General features: G+C 47.8%; 2 protein-coding genes across 2 annotated transcripts in view; one reads left to right on the forward strand and one right to left on the reverse strand.

Moving 5' to 3' along the window:
* The window catches only part of Mtor (mechanistic target of rapamycin kinase), a 114760-nt gene that overhangs the window by 44024 nt on the left and 54395 nt on the right, over nucleotides 1-16341 (forward strand). Inside the window, exons 26-27 of the mRNA XM_051171877.1 lie at nucleotides 958-1120; nucleotides 1244-1389. Coding sequence (XP_051027834.1) covers nucleotides 958-1120; nucleotides 1244-1389 — 309 coding nt within the window. The remainder of the gene's footprint in view (nucleotides 1-957; nucleotides 1121-1243; nucleotides 1390-16341) is intronic.
* Nucleotides 5914-11038, reverse strand: Angptl7 (angiopoietin like 7). Its single transcript, XM_051171875.1, has 5 exons — nucleotides 10149-11038; nucleotides 8016-8116; nucleotides 7297-7491; nucleotides 6545-6743; nucleotides 5914-6351 (listed from the first exon to the last, which is right to left on the reverse strand). The coding sequence occupies exons 1-5, from the start codon at nucleotides 10495-10497 to the stop codon at nucleotides 6182-6184; spliced, it is 1014 nt and encodes a 337-aa protein (XP_051027832.1). The 5' UTR covers nucleotides 10498-11038; the 3' UTR covers nucleotides 5914-6181.

A 16341-nucleotide genomic window follows, 5' to 3' on the forward strand; every position in this document is an offset into this window, starting at 1 on the left:
AAATGTGTATCATCAAGTGAAGCAAGTTCTAAACCATCCTTTGCAGGGACAGGCTACAGTTTCCAATCCCCTCCCACCACAGGCCACAGTGCCTAGAAAAGTGGAGTGGAAGGCATGGTAGAGGCTAGATGTGGGGGGAATCCATCCACATGACATTGTGGTGATTTCAAGTGGTGTTGTGATCTTGGAAATAGCTCTTTTTCTGTTGGAGACTGGCCAGAAGTCTTATAAGCCTTTGTGTGGATGCTCTCTGCTGGTGCTTTGGGTTTGCTGTCATCTCTCTTGTGTAATTATCCAGTGAAACATTCTGAATATGCTTGGAAAGCAGTAGCAGACGCTGCCTTTGCCATTTTTGATCTTAAGAATTTGGACATTGTCCAGGAAATATTCCAAGGATCACTTAAGGACTGTTGTTTCCTAAATCTGCTCATTTAGAAGTGAGGATAAACTGCCAGGAACAGAACTGTAAAGACAAGCTAGTTTGCTATGTTCTCCTCCCCACCCCACAACCCCATATTTCCAGTGTACCTGCCCTAAAAGGTACACTTGGCGTTGCCAGACTTGACGATGCATGCTTGAAGTCACAGCAATTGGGAAGTTGAAGCAGGTGGATTGCTGTGAGTTTGAAACCAGTCTGGGTTACAATGAGAGACCCTGGCTCAGACAAGCAAAATGATTAATAATCAGTAGGTACATGTGGTTCTTTTAATTTAAACTTTCCTCCTTGTTCTCCATAGTCAGGTATTTAATGACCAGCAGTTAACTATGCTGCTTGAGGAAGGTTAAGATAACATCAAGCAATTTTTATCAGGCAGCACTGCAGTACCACAAACAGGTTGATAGTACCTGTGGCACCAGGCAGAGGGGTGAGTGTGTGTGTGTGTGTGTGTGTGTGTGTGTGTGTGTGTGTGTGTGTGTGTTCGTTCTAACACCCTCCTCTGTCCCCCGTGCTTACAGGGATCTCTTCAATGCTGCGTTTGTGTCCTGCTGGTCTGAACTGAATGAAGATCAACAAGATGAGCTCATCAGAAGCATTGAGTTGGCTCTCACTTCTCAAGACATCGCCGAAGTCACGCAAACCCTCTTGAACCTGGCTGAGTTCATGGAACACAGTGACAAGGTGAGACTTTCCCTCTGTCCCAGAGGACAGTGATAGGAGACGAGCTTGTGGAAGGGGAAAGCGTCTACACAGCCTACTCTTGTCTGTGCTCCACCTACCACGTTCCTATGCTTTACTCTGTAGGGCCCCCTACCACTGAGAGATGACAATGGCATTGTGCTGTTGGGTGAGAGAGCTGCCAAGTGCCGAGCATATGCCAAAGCACTGCACTACAAAGAACTGGAGTTCCAGAAGGGGCCCACACCTGCCATACTGGAGTCCCTCATCAGGTAGGCTGTGAGCACTTGTTGTCGTCTCCCACTGCCCCATTTCACTGCAATCAGTTGGAGAATTCAGCTATATGACATCTGCCGTCATGTCTGGCAGGTGGCTGTCAAGCCATAGTTGTCACATCTGTCAATCCTTACTGCCTGTACTCCTGTTGTTTTCCAATCTGTTCTTTCTTGTTCCAATGAAATCCATAGAAAGAGCTCTCTGGCCACAGCACCTGGGAAAGGCAGGAGGGTGTCTAGGTTAGCTAATGCTCTGAGCAGGATTAGGGCGCCCTGGTTCCCGGGCTTCAGGGGCCACCCAGAGGCAGGGTGAGGTTTACAGGCTATGTCTTTTAGTGTCTATTTTTCCTCCTTTGGAGTCCTGTGACTGTAAAGAGCAAAGTTTGAGATGCAGTAATATTTCCTCCAGATTCCTAAGATGGTGTTAGGTCTTCTGGGTATGGAAAGGAAAATTGCTTAAGTTTGTGCTGTTAGAAATTACAAGCATTCAGGTGTGGTGGCACATACCTTTAATCCCAGCACTTGGAAGGCAGAGGCAGGTGGATCTCCATGAGTCCAAGGCCAGCCTGGTCTTCAAAGCAAGTTCCAGGGCTACAAAGAGAAAACCAACCAAACAAACAAAAAACAAAAAGGAAAGAAAGAAGGAAGAAAGGAATTACAGGCAGCTAGAAACGTCAGCCTCAGCTCCTTGAGAACTGCTCACTTCCCCTGCTGATTATAGAGAATGTTGACTCTGGAGTCAACCCTCTCCATGGAGACGCTAACATGGTTCAACACTTACCTGGCGATAGCTCAGGACAAATCAACAGCTAATAAGCTGCTGAGCAGGCTGACTGACCCTGTGTTCATTCTGCCTTTAGCAGATGCCTAAAGGTCAAATGGAATCTTGCTTCTGCCCAGATCCACTGACGCAGAGACTGCTGGTTTCTGAAGTACCTTGTGGGGACAGTTACAGATGTGCCTCCTTCGAGGCCTGCTTCGCAGGAGACCCAGCGTCCTGCATTTCTCCCTTGTCCCTCTCACTTGCACAACCTCATGTGGTAGCTAACAGAAACCAGGGCTGCCGGCTGGGCATGTAATCTAACTTCAGAGAGCTCATTTTACCCACTGCATCCTGGCTGACTTTTCTGAGACGTATTTGAAGCTTCTCATCCCACCTTCGGCTTCCCCTCATACTGAGACAATCCTAGAAACATTGAAGTTAGTGCAATTTTTAGCAGAAAGATACAGTAAGAATAGAAAAATGCTCACTAGCTTTTTAAGCCAGTGTAATTGAAAGTGATCTTAATTCCCTACAAATAGCTTGTGGGTTTGAGGTGTTTTGTTTGTTTTTCAATTGTAAGTTCTGTTCTAAGGGAAGCGTGTACTCTAAGCTTAAGCTACTCAGGCCTGATCAGCTGACAGCCGCTTGGGTGGCCTCCTGAGGCCTCCCCAGTTCATTTCTTTGCTTCCATCTGTAGCTTTCACTTCTGCCATCTTTACTAGGAAAAGTTGTTTTATTGCTTCTAGGGGTTGTTGGGTCCTTTTTGTTCATTTGATCTGGCTTTAGGTTTGTTTGTTTGTTTTTGAGAACGTGTCTTCCTATGTAGCACAGAGTGTACTTAGACCCCTTTTGCCTCAGTCTCCTGAAGGCTGTGATTATAGCTGGTCTCTGCTCTACTGCTGTTGAGAGCTGACCCTGAGGGCTTCCCCACGAGGTGTAGTGAGACATCAGACTCCTCTGCGGTCCTGGCCCTGTGAGCTGTTTGTCCACTATGTGGTCTTGAGGGTGTGGCTCTCACGGCACCGACTGAATTCCTTTCTTTTCAGTGGCTTCTGAGTCCCTGCCCTCTCCCCCAGCAAACTGTAGCTGTCCTCTCTGTTGTGACTGTTAACACCCTTCTCCCACACACAGGGGTTGATGATTTTTTTTTTCCTGCTCATATTCCCCTGGCTAATTTTTCTATTCTCAGAACTTATGATAATACATACACTTACATTAACCAGCTGTGTCTTTTGTTTGTTTGTTTGTTTCTGGTTTTAATAAACAAGTTCCCCTTTGAGCCAGACGTGGTGGTGCACACCTGTAATCTCAGCACACAAGAGACCACTTTGGGAGGATTTTCTGTTCTGGTTCAATCTGTCTTTTTCCCACCTGTTGGCTTTCTTACCTATCTGCTCGAGGGCAAATTAAATCCCACATGTAACCTCCAAGCTGGGTCAACAGTGAGGTAATGTAAACTGCTGGAAGCTCACATAGATGAGAAAATATAATCACTTCTCAGGGGAACAGTGGATTAGAAGGAATTGGGTTTTAGGAAACACATTGTAATAGCTGTGGGACCCTGTTGGTTATCCAGCTCATGAGGTCTGTTACCCTGCTTCTTGTTGTTTGAGACAGGGTTTCTCTATGTAGACCAGGCTGGCCTTGGCAGAGATCTGCCAGCCCCAGACTCCCAAACACTGAGATTAAAGGCATGCGCCCCATTGCCCAGCAGCCAGCCTTACTTCGCTCAGTAGAAGAGAGAATTTCATCAAAGCTGTGCACTTTCTGCCCTACCCAACTTGTCACCTCCTTTGAATGTCTCTGATTGAGACACATCTACATAATTAAAAACAAAGACTGGTGCTGCTGAGTGGATTGTCAGGCTGGTTGTGTACGTCCTCTGTATAGCACTGTTCTTTTATGTACCTGACCCCTGTTCATTTCTGAAAGGGCCCTGTCAGAACAGAGTGCCCTTGTCTTCAGCAACAACACCCTGCTCTGCTTCTGGTTCCTGCTGGTTCTGCCTTCTCTCTGGTGAGAGGCTGTGGGGGCACAATCCTTATATCCACCCCTCAGCTGGTGCTAGCGATGTGCTTGAGAAATGGAGGAGCTAGGAATGCCTTGTCCACTCTTCACTCTCCCTATCTCTCTCTTTGAGAAGTTTCTTGGTTATGGGGATCTTATTGATCAGCTTTTCTGTGTGGCTCCTTGCTCTGCGCACTCCTGTGAAGCCTGTCACTGATCCTTCAAGCCGTGTGCTGCTGGGCATCTCATTTTCCTGCCCACCTGAGGAAGTTCCTGTCTGAATAGTCCTCCCCTGGGAATCCCTACTTTATGCAGCTTCCCTTCTCACTTTAATTCGATGAAAAATCCCCATAGTTCTTGTTCATGAGGGCAAGTGGACTCCCAGCAACCAGAGAACTGTGGGCACAGAAGCTGATACATGAGAGACATGGCTTAGCTTGTACTGATGGTTCTTTTGGTAAAAGACAACAGCCCTGGATGCCACTGTGACGAAGGGAGGAAGTAGAGCATTTCTGTGTAAAGTGTTCTGGTATGGGGGCTGCCAGTGCTGGGCTCTGCATGGCTTATGCCCTTCTCCACCCTTCCCCTTGCTCTTTCGCTGTCCTTTATTTTGGGGGGTTGGGTGGGGGTGTTCCTTTGGTTTCACTGAACAAACTCTAGGTTCTTTGAGGCCTGGTGGCACTCAAAGAAAGAATAAACAGGATATCAAGATGAGAGTTGATAGCCTATGACCATATAGTCAGGAGGAGGTCCCCCTCGGTCACAGACCTAGGGAAAGGGAGTAGGGTGAAAGCAGGAGGGAGGGAGAAATGGGAGGATACAAGTGATGGGATAACAATTGAGTTGTAATCTGAATAAATTAATAAAAATTTAAAAATTAAAAATACATTTAAAAAAGAATTTAAAAGAAAGTACTCAAGTTTTGATAGTGTTTATTGTAAAAGAAAATGATATTTTGAGTGTTTAAAACAGAAACTACAATATTTTATTTGTACAGAAAAGATGCTTCATAAGCTTTTAACCAAAGCGCCATCTACCTTCATTTTCCAGACATTTCTCTTAACTGACATTATTTTTAAAGGGGATCTCTTTGAGTCTATTTCTTGCAGAATGAATAAAAAATGGATATGTTTGTTGGCTGAGATTGTTTTAAGGCAGTATTGTGATAACCCAAACCCTCTGCTCACCAGTCTTCCCTCCCATGTCAGACCAGAAGCATGCCTTTCAGTGCTATCTCCTGAGCCAGGATTCTGACTGCAAGGCCCATGGCCCTGGACACTCCTTGAAGCAAGTCCAACCTGGACAGCTGGTCTTCAGCCCCCACAGTGTTGTGTCTTAAAAATCCTATAAGCCAGCCATGGTGGTGCACGCCTTTAATCCTAACACTTGGGAAGCAGAAGCAGATAGATCTCTGTGAGTTCAAGGCCAGCCCGGTCTACATGGTGAGCTCTAGGACAGCCATACTATGTAGAGAGACCCTGTCTCAAAAAGAAAAACAAAACAAATCCTATAGACACAAGGAAGTATCTTAGGATTTAAGAATAGGAAGCAATTCTCTGACACCCACTTTCACTTCTCACAGCCTCTCTGAGAATCACAATGGATCTTTTTATTTCTTCTTTTCCCTCATGTCATCTAAGCCTCAGTTAGAGAAAGTGGGTAGTGACCTCAGGATTACTGTTTTCCACAGGTAAGTCATGTGGAAGATGAGCTGCTGTTCTGTGGACCAACTCAGTCCTCCCCCCTGTGGCACCTGTGGCAGGCCCCACTGGGTCTGACTGTGTCGTCATTTGCTAGTGCATATGGTTTTTGGGTGCGTGTGGTTCTATCGTGTGTGCGTGTGCTCGTGTTGACGGCACAGATAAAGTTCTATCATGCTCCTTAGAGAGTGGCTTTTCCTTGAAGATGACAGGCATTCCCTTCCTACCCTTTCTCTACCCTCCTCCCATCCTGCTCTGCCCTCCTCAGCCTCCACGTGCCTCACTTCCATGGCACTGTTCTGCAGCAGCCTTCTCTTAGTTAGGGCTTGAAGGCTTCTGGACGGATCTTCATTTCCACCCGTTTGAGGGAGTAGTTGGCTCCGTGCCAGCCATACCAGCTGATGCCATCCATGTGCTTCTTGTGCTCCCCCAGGCGATAGTACACCCCATTGAGATTGGAATCCGTGCAGCAGTTGTACCAGTAGCCACCTGGCGTGAGAAAGAAACAGAGGCGGCTAGTAGCCTAGGATGCCCTCCACAGATTGTGGCCGACTGATGGGGTTAAATTAAAGCTGCTAGCAAAGGGACCAAACAGCACAGCCAGAGCCCCAGCTGCACATCTGCAACCCTGCTTTGTCCTTAGTGGGACTGTGGCCCGAGCCCTCCCGCCTCCCAGCCTCACCTTTGCGCAGCTCTGCACACTTGTCCAGGCAGTTATCATTGTCCTTGTCCTTGGTGCTGAAGACCGTGTTGTTATGATAGAGGAGGGCGTCCTTCCCCACGTCGCCACTGTAGTTCCCCAGGGAGAGGCGGTAGCTGTTGAGCTCGTTGCCCAGTGCAAAGTGGCTGTACTCTGCATAGCGTGCATTGCCCTCCCAGTCCTGGCAAGGAAGAGCAGAGCCTTAGGGAACCATAAAGGATGTCATTTCTGTAGGCCCTGGGCCCTTCTTCTCACTAGCCTCACAACCAAACATCTCTTCACAGGTGGAACTCTGGTCAGCAAACAAGGTCTGGACCCACCATATGACCTGGGTTGTTCTGTCTGTAACCCTTCAGGTCTCGAAGGGGCAGATGTGTGATTTTTGTTAAATCTCATTCTGAGATGCTGTAGGAATAAGTGGGGACATCGTGCTTGAAGCCATCTCGAGGGCCACCACCCAGCGTCACTGAGGTTTGTACTTAAAAAGATCCCAGAACAAAGATGATGGTGTTTCCATCCCAGTAACTATGGGCTTACCCTGTTCTGGCTTGGGTCTTATAGTTTAACTATGCTGAGAGATAGAAAGAAAAAAAGTTTTTTTCCTTAACTGCACTGAAGCTTCAGGAAAACTGCTGCAGTGACTCTACACACCTATAGTGAGTAGACTAAGGTGGTGCCTCAGACCCATGTATGCAGTGGGCCTCAGCAGTCAGGGCCTCACAGCTTGAGCTTACCTCCAGCTCTACACGGAGCCGTGTTGGCTGCCTGGTAAGCCGGTGGATGTGTTCATTCCCCAGCCAGAAGTCCCCTCGAATGCTGCCAAACCCCTCCTTGTACTGTTTCCAGTCTTGGTAGAAGGAGACAAGGCCACTCTTGCGCCTCTGGATGATGGTCCAGCCTCCGCCTGAAGTTTCCATGTCACAGAACACCTGAAGCAGAGAGAATCCTCTGTGCAGGGGCAAGGGCAGGAGCTTGAGGATAGACTCCCGCACCTGCATGCTCTGCCTGCAGTGTCAGTAGTCATGTGCTCCCTGCACACTGCAGCAGAAATAATGCTCCAACGTGGAGGGCAGGGACCCAGTGATGGTTAGCGTGGGAATGCATGGCCATAGGGCTTGGGGCAGTGTGAACACAACTTAAATGGGAAAATCAGGTACTTGAGTGTACCTCCTGCTCATGTCTCCTTCCCTAAAGAGCAGTTGCTCTAGGACTTTGAAAGAACTTGAACTAGTTATGCATTGGTAAGACTTAGGAAAGTTGATACTTTGATGATTTAAAAAAGTAGATGGCTGGAGTGGAGGGGGGAATCCCACAGACAGCGTTTTCATAGCTCCATCGTGTCGTGCATTGCCTTCTCCAAAGTTCCCTTTCTGTAGACCAGACCAAGTCCTGTTGTCTCTGTGCCTTTTAGGTCTGGAGGACAAAGGGTAGGATGTGGCAGTAGGGACCTCACCTCTAGCTCCGGGCTGCCCAGGAACTCATCAGGAGGAAGCTTGTACACTCCCGATATCCGATAGTTCTTCTGGTAGAGGGAGGAGCAATCATAGATGGCATCTGTCAGGGGAACATGCTGAGTGAGCAGAGATTTGGGCCCCAGGGCATACCTGTTACATCTGAATTGGATTAAAAGCCAAGGCATTACTTCTACCCCAGGGTGCCCGTGGGTTTAGAGAAGTGGGCATCAGGATTGAGGGGGCATGTTTAGGCTTCTTGATTATGGGCCATTGGATTAGGGAAGCCCTTCACCTGTGCCAGGGAACCAATAAACAGGAAGTTTCAGGTTAAGTCTGAGTAAGATGCCGTGCTGTAGTGGCTGTCCATGAACTCTAGAAGTGCTGTGGTCTGCGAAGACCCCGTGGCAGCTGCCCTGTCAGTAGCGTCAGGCTAGAGGCTCAGCCCTGAGTACCTCACAGGGTTTGGTTTGTTGTTTCTCAGGTAATAGCTACTGCTGACTGGTATTGGATTTAAGGGAGACAGATTTGAAATCTTATCCCCTCTCCAGTCTCACATGGCTACATGCTCAAATGAAAACTAAACCCCCAAGGAGCCCTTTGAGACTGATCTCTGAAAGTTTTGATAAAATAAGGAAATGAGCCTTTCCCACTTCCCCGTGGGCTTGATTTAAAAGCTGCCTTGGCTGCCGCTCTGTACTGGGGCTTCAAAGAACAGCTGCTTCCAATAGAGCCTGTGGCTGTTGTCCTGGAGATGCTTCCTGCACGGTTGTCTGGGGCTGTTTCCTTGATGACCGCTGGGCTGGAGTCTTAGGAAAGCACAGGTGGAAGCGGGAGGTTCCACGTGCCTGTTTCCTTTCAGAGCCTGCTGGGGAAGGGGAAATGAGGTACTCCTCACACCCTCCCAGGCAACTTCTAGCAGCAAGAAGTACAGTCAGCTTGGCATCTGGCCTGGTCTATGTGACCAGTTTCGTCTCACAGACCAAATGAAAGCTCGCTTTTCTGATAAATGAGAACACTCACCATTCTGTTCCCAAACCAAGAGTCAGGAGGCCCATGCTTTGAAAGCAAATTATGTTTGTTTAATTACTTAACAGATTTTTCAGGGTTAACTTCAGATAAAACTTTTCCTTTATCTGAACCAGGGGTAGCCAGGATCTTACCTACTAGAAGCTACTCATGTCTTCTTGACTTGGTTTATTGTGCAGCAAGCATTAATGAGAAATGTTTCATCTATAGAGTATGCTCATTCCAAATGTTTTTCAGTAACCTCAGAAAATTAGAATTTTCTCTGAGCAGCAAATTCATTTATTGTCTGACAGGTTAGCCAGTAACTGAATGTTGTTTTCCCTAAGAATTCATTGCATGGGCCTTATTTTCAGCCATTAAAGATCAGTATTACAGCATTACATTTACTTGTTCTCTGTATTATCTGGGAGAGTTTTATTATCAACCATGGGAGAAAATAGATTAGTACTGTAGACTATCAAGGACTCTATCCTTTCTTGAGCACAGAGGATTCCTTCAAATGGCTGCAGGCTATGTCTGACCTGTGAAGTGAGCTGTGTGGTGTTTGCCCCATCCACACTAAGTCCTGGGGATACCAAAACACTGGGGGGGGGGGGCTTTGCATCTAGAGCAGCAGCTGTTAGAGTCTGTAGTTTGTTCCTGTTTCCTTTATGGTCTGCCAGCTCTCTGTAAAGTAGGATAGTCGGGCCACAGCAACCGTGAGTGACTTCGGTCAGACTTCATGCTTCAGAGGGGAGTTCAGACTCCTCAGTTACTGAAATTGGTGTGAGTCACATAGACTGGAGCCAGGCATGATAGTTCATGCCTTCAATTCCAGTGCTTGAGAGGCTAAGGCAGCAGGATCCAGAATCTAGGACCAGCCTGGGCTACATAGTGAGTTTGAAGCCAGCCTGGGCTATGTGAGACTTTGTCTCAAAGAGAGACCTTTAGGTGCTGGCTAAACTTGCCAGATATCACTAACCCAGAGAATACAGTTATAGATAGCACCCCCCCCCCCCGAAGGCCCCCTCTCTGAAGTTGCTGTGTTGAGCAGGCAATGCAGAAGCAGTGCGGGGCCAGCAGACCCTCAGCAGGAGCGTAGCGCGGAGTATGAGGACGACACATACCTGCTGAGGTCTGCGTGACAGTCTGTGCTGCCTGTAGCTGCATGATGTCGATCTGGTTGTTCATCTCCGAGTACTTGCTCTCAGCAGCTGTGAGCCGGGACTCCATGCGCTTGCTGCTGCTCTCCAGCTCCATCACCTGCATGACCACACTGACCCAGTCGCTCTCCTGCTTCTTGCTCAGTGCGCCCAGTAGACTGCTGAGATTGGCCACCTGGGCTTTGAGCTCCTTCATCTCCTCACAGCAGGCGGCTGCTTTGAGCTGTGCCTTCCGTTTAGGAGGCTTCTGCAACCATGCCGGGTGGCTGACAAAGGCCACGAGGATAATGCAGAGCCAGGTTGTCCTCAGCATTGTTTGTGCGTCTGTTGGACAGGTCTTCCTCCTAGAGTCTGTACCTAGTGGAGGTGGGAGCTTAGCTTTTGACTCACTGTGGCAGTTTTCTTCTTCCTGGTGTTCTCCTTCCTCTGTGCACTTTCTTAGCCTTTCTCAAAGCTAGGGTTTCTGAACTGGATCTCGGTGGGTATTGGAACACTTTCCTTCCCAAGTCTGAATGTTCCACCAAGGCAGCATCTTAAATATTTTTAGTGCCTGTACCTCCACCCCTACCATGGCCCTGTGTACTAAAGCCCCTCCCACTCATCTGGGAGGGTCAGGTGCCTGTTGAGTGAAGTCAGAGTAAACTTAGGCCAGAGGAGAAGAGGAGGGGACAGGGCTAGTGTTTGTTTCCTTGTCTGCACAGTCTCTGGGCTCCGTCGGGGGGACCGTGAGTTTGTCTGCAGTTGCGCCTGTTAGATGATGCCCCTGCCAGGCACTGGCTCAGCTCTATCAGCAGACAGGCAGAGGGCAAGAATTTCCAAAGTCCTGTCTGACGCTTACATAACATACACCGAGGGGGAGGTAGTGAAAAAGAGTTGGGGCTAAGACTGCTGAGCTAGGGAGGCCTGCTAAGGTAAGCCATGCTGTTTACTCAAGGTTCTGGCTTATTTGGGCTAAGATGAGTTTTAACTGGGGCGGATACGCCTTTTTCTGGTCATCATTCAGTGTTGTACAAAATTCCTGTTGAGCCTGAGTTAATAGTTTGTATCTGTGAGGCTGCTTCCTTTTTACACACTTTCCTTCCAAAAAGATCACTTGATGTTTTTTACAAGGAGTTGTCATAGCTTAGGACAGAGAGCAGGACTCAGCCATGCCAGACGTGGTCTGTCAGTGTCTGGGCAGCAGTGAGTAGGCCTGACCTTTGCCAGACGTTCAAGCTCAGAGAAAAGATGCCTGGCACCTAATGCATCCAGATCAGGAGGCTGGGTTCCTTCTCTCCATGCAGTGCGGTTTTCAGCTTGCTCTTAGTCCCCCTGTAGCTATATGTAACTTTGTCTGAGGAACGGGGTTATTACAGCTTGTATACCCTTTACTTGAAGAGCACCGCTTTTCTAAAATCATGTAAAAACATGGAATTTCTGTCCTTACGGCAGGAGCTCTCTTTGGAACATGTGTGTGCTGTGTGTATGTTGGTGGCCACTGAGGCATGCAGTTGACCTGATACTCAGCATGAGTCCCCCACAAAACCTGACTGTGCAGCTCTGCTTACTGTAACCGTCTGAGCCTTTTCCAGCTGGGGATTCTGGCTCCTCAGAAGGTGATTCTGTTCAGGCAGCTGGAGTTACCAAGCAGGCTCACATTTCTGAATGAAGAGGCATTAGGAGCTCAGATAGACCACAGTTTCCTCTCATCTCCTATCTTTTTTTGCCTCCTTGGGGATCAGGATGTTACTAACGTCTTTTAGATTACTTTCTGCAAGGTTCTGATTGAGAGTTGGCCCTGTGCTAGTCCCTGCTCTTTTTATTTTTCTTAGTGACTAGCTAGTGTAGTAGGGCAGTGTAGTCTTCATTGGTTCCATGGAGTTTATTAGTGTCTAGCCTCATTCAGAGTCTGCTAAAGTCTGTGGAGCTCTTTACCGTACTCTCATGTCTATCTAGGGATGCTGTGTTTAAGCCATGACTCACAGAAGTGTTGTGTGCCATATGATTATATAAGGAACATCCCAGAACTGCAGTGTCATGGTGCCATGGAGAGCGCTGGAGACAGGTCAACCCTTGCAGTATAGTGAGCCAGCTGGTGACCATTCAGGGGGAGAACATTCAGATTTTGGTCCTTGCCTCACACCATAGGTAAAATCTCAGCTCTACATTTAAGTTCTGGATGTGAAAGGAAGATCATAATGCAGTGGTGTAGGAGATGATCTTCAGACACCGAAACTGCCAGCACCAGGGAAACTGACAGTGCGCAGGCCAGTTGTGATGGCACTCCTAATATCCCCGCACTCAGAGGGCAGAGGCAGGAGGATTGTAAGCTTTTAACCTTCTGAGACAGACAGCAACTTCAAGACCAGCCTGAGCTGCGTGGTAAAAAGAAAAGGAAATGCAGGGCTGGAGAGATGGCTCAGGGGGTAAAAGCACTGGCTGCTCTTCTGAAGGTCCTGAGTCCAATTCCCAGCAACCACATGGTGGCTCACAACCATCTATAGTGGGATCTGGTGCCCTCTTCTGGTGTACATGCAGACAAAGTACTGTGAACATAATAAATAAATAAGTCTTTAAAAAAGAAAAAAGAAAAGGAAATGCAAGAAAGTAGTCATTTCTTTTCAGAGGACAACACTGAAAAGGGTAGGAGGTAAGGCAGTGTTCACAGCGTGTGCTCGTGTGTATACCGGGTCCAGTGAGTATAAGCCTTCCCACCCGGTGGAGCAAGCAAGTAGGCCAGAGTTCACGATGGATGAGATCGGAAAGGCCCATAAATACACTCAAGGCTCCGACATCTTATGAATCACACAATGCCACTACACACCAGCCAGAAGGGCAAAGGTAGAAAAACTGAAAATACCAATGTCGACAGAAAAGTAGATTGTTTAGTTTTTCATGTGACTACTGAAGGAGCTGTAAACAGTGAAACCAGCATGGTGTCTTACAAGGCTGCACATAACCTGTGCCCTGGCAGTTCTAGGTATTTTTCTCTCCAGCAGATGCGTTCAGGAGTGTTTGTAGAAAGGCCACTCACAATACAAGCACTGAGGGCTGGAGAGATGGCTCAGAGGTTAAGAACACTGTCTGTTCTTCCAAAGGTCTTGAATTCAATTCCCAGCAGCCACATGGTGGCTCACACCATCTATTACAAGATCTGGTGCCCTCTTCTGGCCTGCAGGCACACATGTGGACAAAATACTTACTGTACAAATAATAAATAAATCTTTACTACAAGCACTGAAATCACAGAAATATCCGTCAACAGCCACCCACCCAGGCCAGCTGCACTATCTCACACAATGGAATTGCTGCCCCACAACAGGAAGGAAGAACTACTGTGGCATGCAGTAGCATGACATGTCTCACAAAACTTAATGTTGAGTGTTCACATAGCGTTCAAAACTAACAAGCGAAGAGCTGGGAGACAGCTCCGGGGTTAGCATCCCCTCTTGCTCTTACAGAGGACCAAGGCTTGATTCCCAATATTTGTATGGTGGCTCACAACTGTCCATAACCCCAGTTCCAGAGGATCCAATGCTCTCATCTGTCTTCTGCAGGCACAGCCATCTATGCAGGCAAATCACTCATACATATAACACAAAAATAAATAAATCTTAAAGAAAGAAAGAGCAGCAGGCTAAGTGTTAGAGATGAGTGACAGTCACTCTGGGGAGCGGGATGGTTGGAGGAGGAGCTGTCTGGGAGTTGCAGTGCACTGCCCTGGGTTTTCTTGGTCTGGTAGGAGTCCTGAGTGTGTCTTTCTTGGATAATCTGTCTACCTGTTCACTTAGGAACATTCTTTCCTATGTACCTCTTCTAGAAATTTGTTTAAAAATCGGTGATGTGAGCCAGGAGTGGTGGCACACGCCTTTAATCCCAGCACTCAGGAAGCAGAGGCAGGCGGATCGCTGTGAGTTCGAGGCCAACCTGGTCTACAAAGAGAGTCCAGGACGGCCAGGGCTACACAGAGAAACCCTGTCACAGAAAGAAAAAAGAAAAAAAGATGATGCATATAAATTATGGAGACAAGTGTCTAACTGGAAAGTAGGCATAGTGTATCTCAAGCATTTCGTGTCATCTCCTTGGGAAAGTCCCTCCTGACTCACAGTGTGCAGTCTGTCCTCATGCTCTTCTCTTCTCCAGTTGCTTTGTTTTCCTTTTCTTCCTGTTGCCATTGTGTTCATTTTGCTCTGTCCTTTTTGAACTGCCTATGGCACTAATCTGTACCTCTGTAAAGGACAGGCCCTCTATCTGTCCACTGCAGCAGCGGCATCTGGCACTCAGCACAAAGCCAGGGCTGGAATACCGTGCTGGAACCTGCCAGGTGGAAATGGGACTCCCAGGGGAGGATGTGCTTCCCCCGGTTCCTGTTCTGGGACTTATGGTGCTGCTTATCTCTGGCCATGAAGCCCATGGGTGGTGGCACCACCGCCATCTCGAAATGCTTTGGGACATCTCACTGCCTGTCAGTCTTGCTATTCAGGTATGGTGTGTCATCTCTCCCAAGCCTCCTCCTCATCAAAGAGATTTCTTCTTTCCTCTGACCTCAGAAGGGACATCAATATGCCTACAGTGTGGCCCTGTCCCTAAGACAGTGTAGAGCCAGCCCACATTGCTTTTCTACAAGGTGTGTTAGAAGCTGCGTGGCCACTCCATGCCATCCTGTCTGTATTCCTCAGTTGCCTCCATATGCTAGGTGAAGTCCCAGAGGCCAAGGTCAGACCTCGCCAAAATACTCAGTGTGCTTTGCGTCCGAGTAGATCAAACTAGCTTCAGGATGAGCCTTTGAGCCCTCCCTGTCAGCTTCTTTCTCAGCATCTCCCCGAGCTCTGAATATGAAGAAGCAGAAAAAGGGAGAAAAGCTTCCAGACATGATCAGAAGACGGGGCATGCTCACTGCTGCAGACGAGAAAGATAACAGCCAATCTGTCAAGAAGCGCTGACAAAAAAGATAAAGTTGGAAGTAATTAACTAGCTGACATGCTGGGAGCAGTGTGCCTGCCAATAGCTCTCTAAATCAGCCAGAGCTTTGGAAATGTGACAGCCATTCATCACTTTTACAGCATGCCTCTGACAGGCCCGCAGTTGGAAACCTGGCCTGCACAGATCCTGTGTCTTGACACTCCAAGGCTTGAACTAACCTGTGCCGCATGCAGGGTTGTAATAGGTACGTGTCCCACATCTTTCCAGGAGACGCCCGCAAGTAGCCTATGCCCAGCCTTTAGCCAGGCAGTGCTTGGCCTCCAGGAACCGTCCTTCCAACATGAGCACGGGTGATCCCTGACAGAGGATGCATGGAGTTGGGAGTGCATGCGCAGCTTTCCTCTTGCCTGGACCCGCCGGGTACCACTGTCATCCAACTGGATTCCCTTGCTGGTGGCTTACTGGCATAGCATTAAAAAGAATAATGAGGGCAGTTGTGGTAGTGTCCACCTGAAATCCCAGCACTACAGAGGCTGAGGCAGGAGAATAGCAAGTTTAAGGCCAACCTGGGCTGCATAGTGAGACCATCTCAAAACTCACAAAACAAAACAAAAAAGGAAGTATGAAATATCTTAGTAAAGTAGAAAATGCTTGTTATGTGCAAAAGCAGAATGCAGGAGCCTATGCTGGGTATCTACATATAAAATATATTTAACTAATATGCATAGGGGGGATTGCTTTGAAATTAAAATAGTTTTGTAATAAACTTCTCTACCCATAATGTTTCTCTTTTTTTCTGTTAGATTTATTATTAGGTATACAGTGCTCTGCCTATATGTATACCTGCAGGCCAGTAGGGGACATCAGATCACACTACAGATGGTTATGAGCCACCATATGGTTGCTGGAAATTGAACTCGACTTCTGGAAGAGCAGACAGGGCGCTTAACCTCTGAGCCATCTCTCCAGCCCCTCATAATGTTTCTTAATTTGGGATGGGGAGACTAGAAATAGAGTTCAGTGGAAGAGCTCTTGACAAACCCGTGTGAGGTCCTGGGTTCAGGCACCAGCACTTTGTGCCACCAAAGAACATGCTTGCCTCTCTGCACCTTCCTTCTCCACCAAGTTACAAGGATGCTTTGTCAGGTGTGGTAGCTTAAGCCTGTCTTCCCAGAACCCTGGCTGACACAGAAATATTACTGTTAAGTCCAAGGGCCAGCCTGGGCTACATAGGAAGACTGTCTCAGAAAACCAA

The sequence above is a fragment of the Acomys russatus genome, chromosome 29 (assembly GCF_903995435.1).
Source record: "Acomys russatus chromosome 29, mAcoRus1.1, whole genome shotgun sequence".
Lineage (NCBI taxonomy): Eukaryota > Metazoa > Chordata > Mammalia > Rodentia > Muridae > Acomys > Acomys russatus.

What these genes read in the sequence shown, in the direction of transcription:
- Angptl7 (XM_051171875.1), bottom strand. Translation starts at nt 10,497, where the DNA reads ATGCTGAGGACAACCTGGCTCTGCATTATCCTCGTGGCCTTTGTCAGC. An exon ending in TGGGCAGCCCGGAGCTAGAG is followed by an intron (nt 7,492 to 8,015) that starts GTGAGGTCCCTA and finishes TCTCTGCTTCAG; the next exon opens with GTGTTCTGTGACATGGAAAC. An exon ending in GGCTCCGTGTAGAGCTGGAG is followed by an intron (nt 6,744 to 7,296) that starts GTAAGCTCAAGC and finishes CTTCCTTGCCAG; the next exon opens with GACTGGGAGGGCAATGCACG.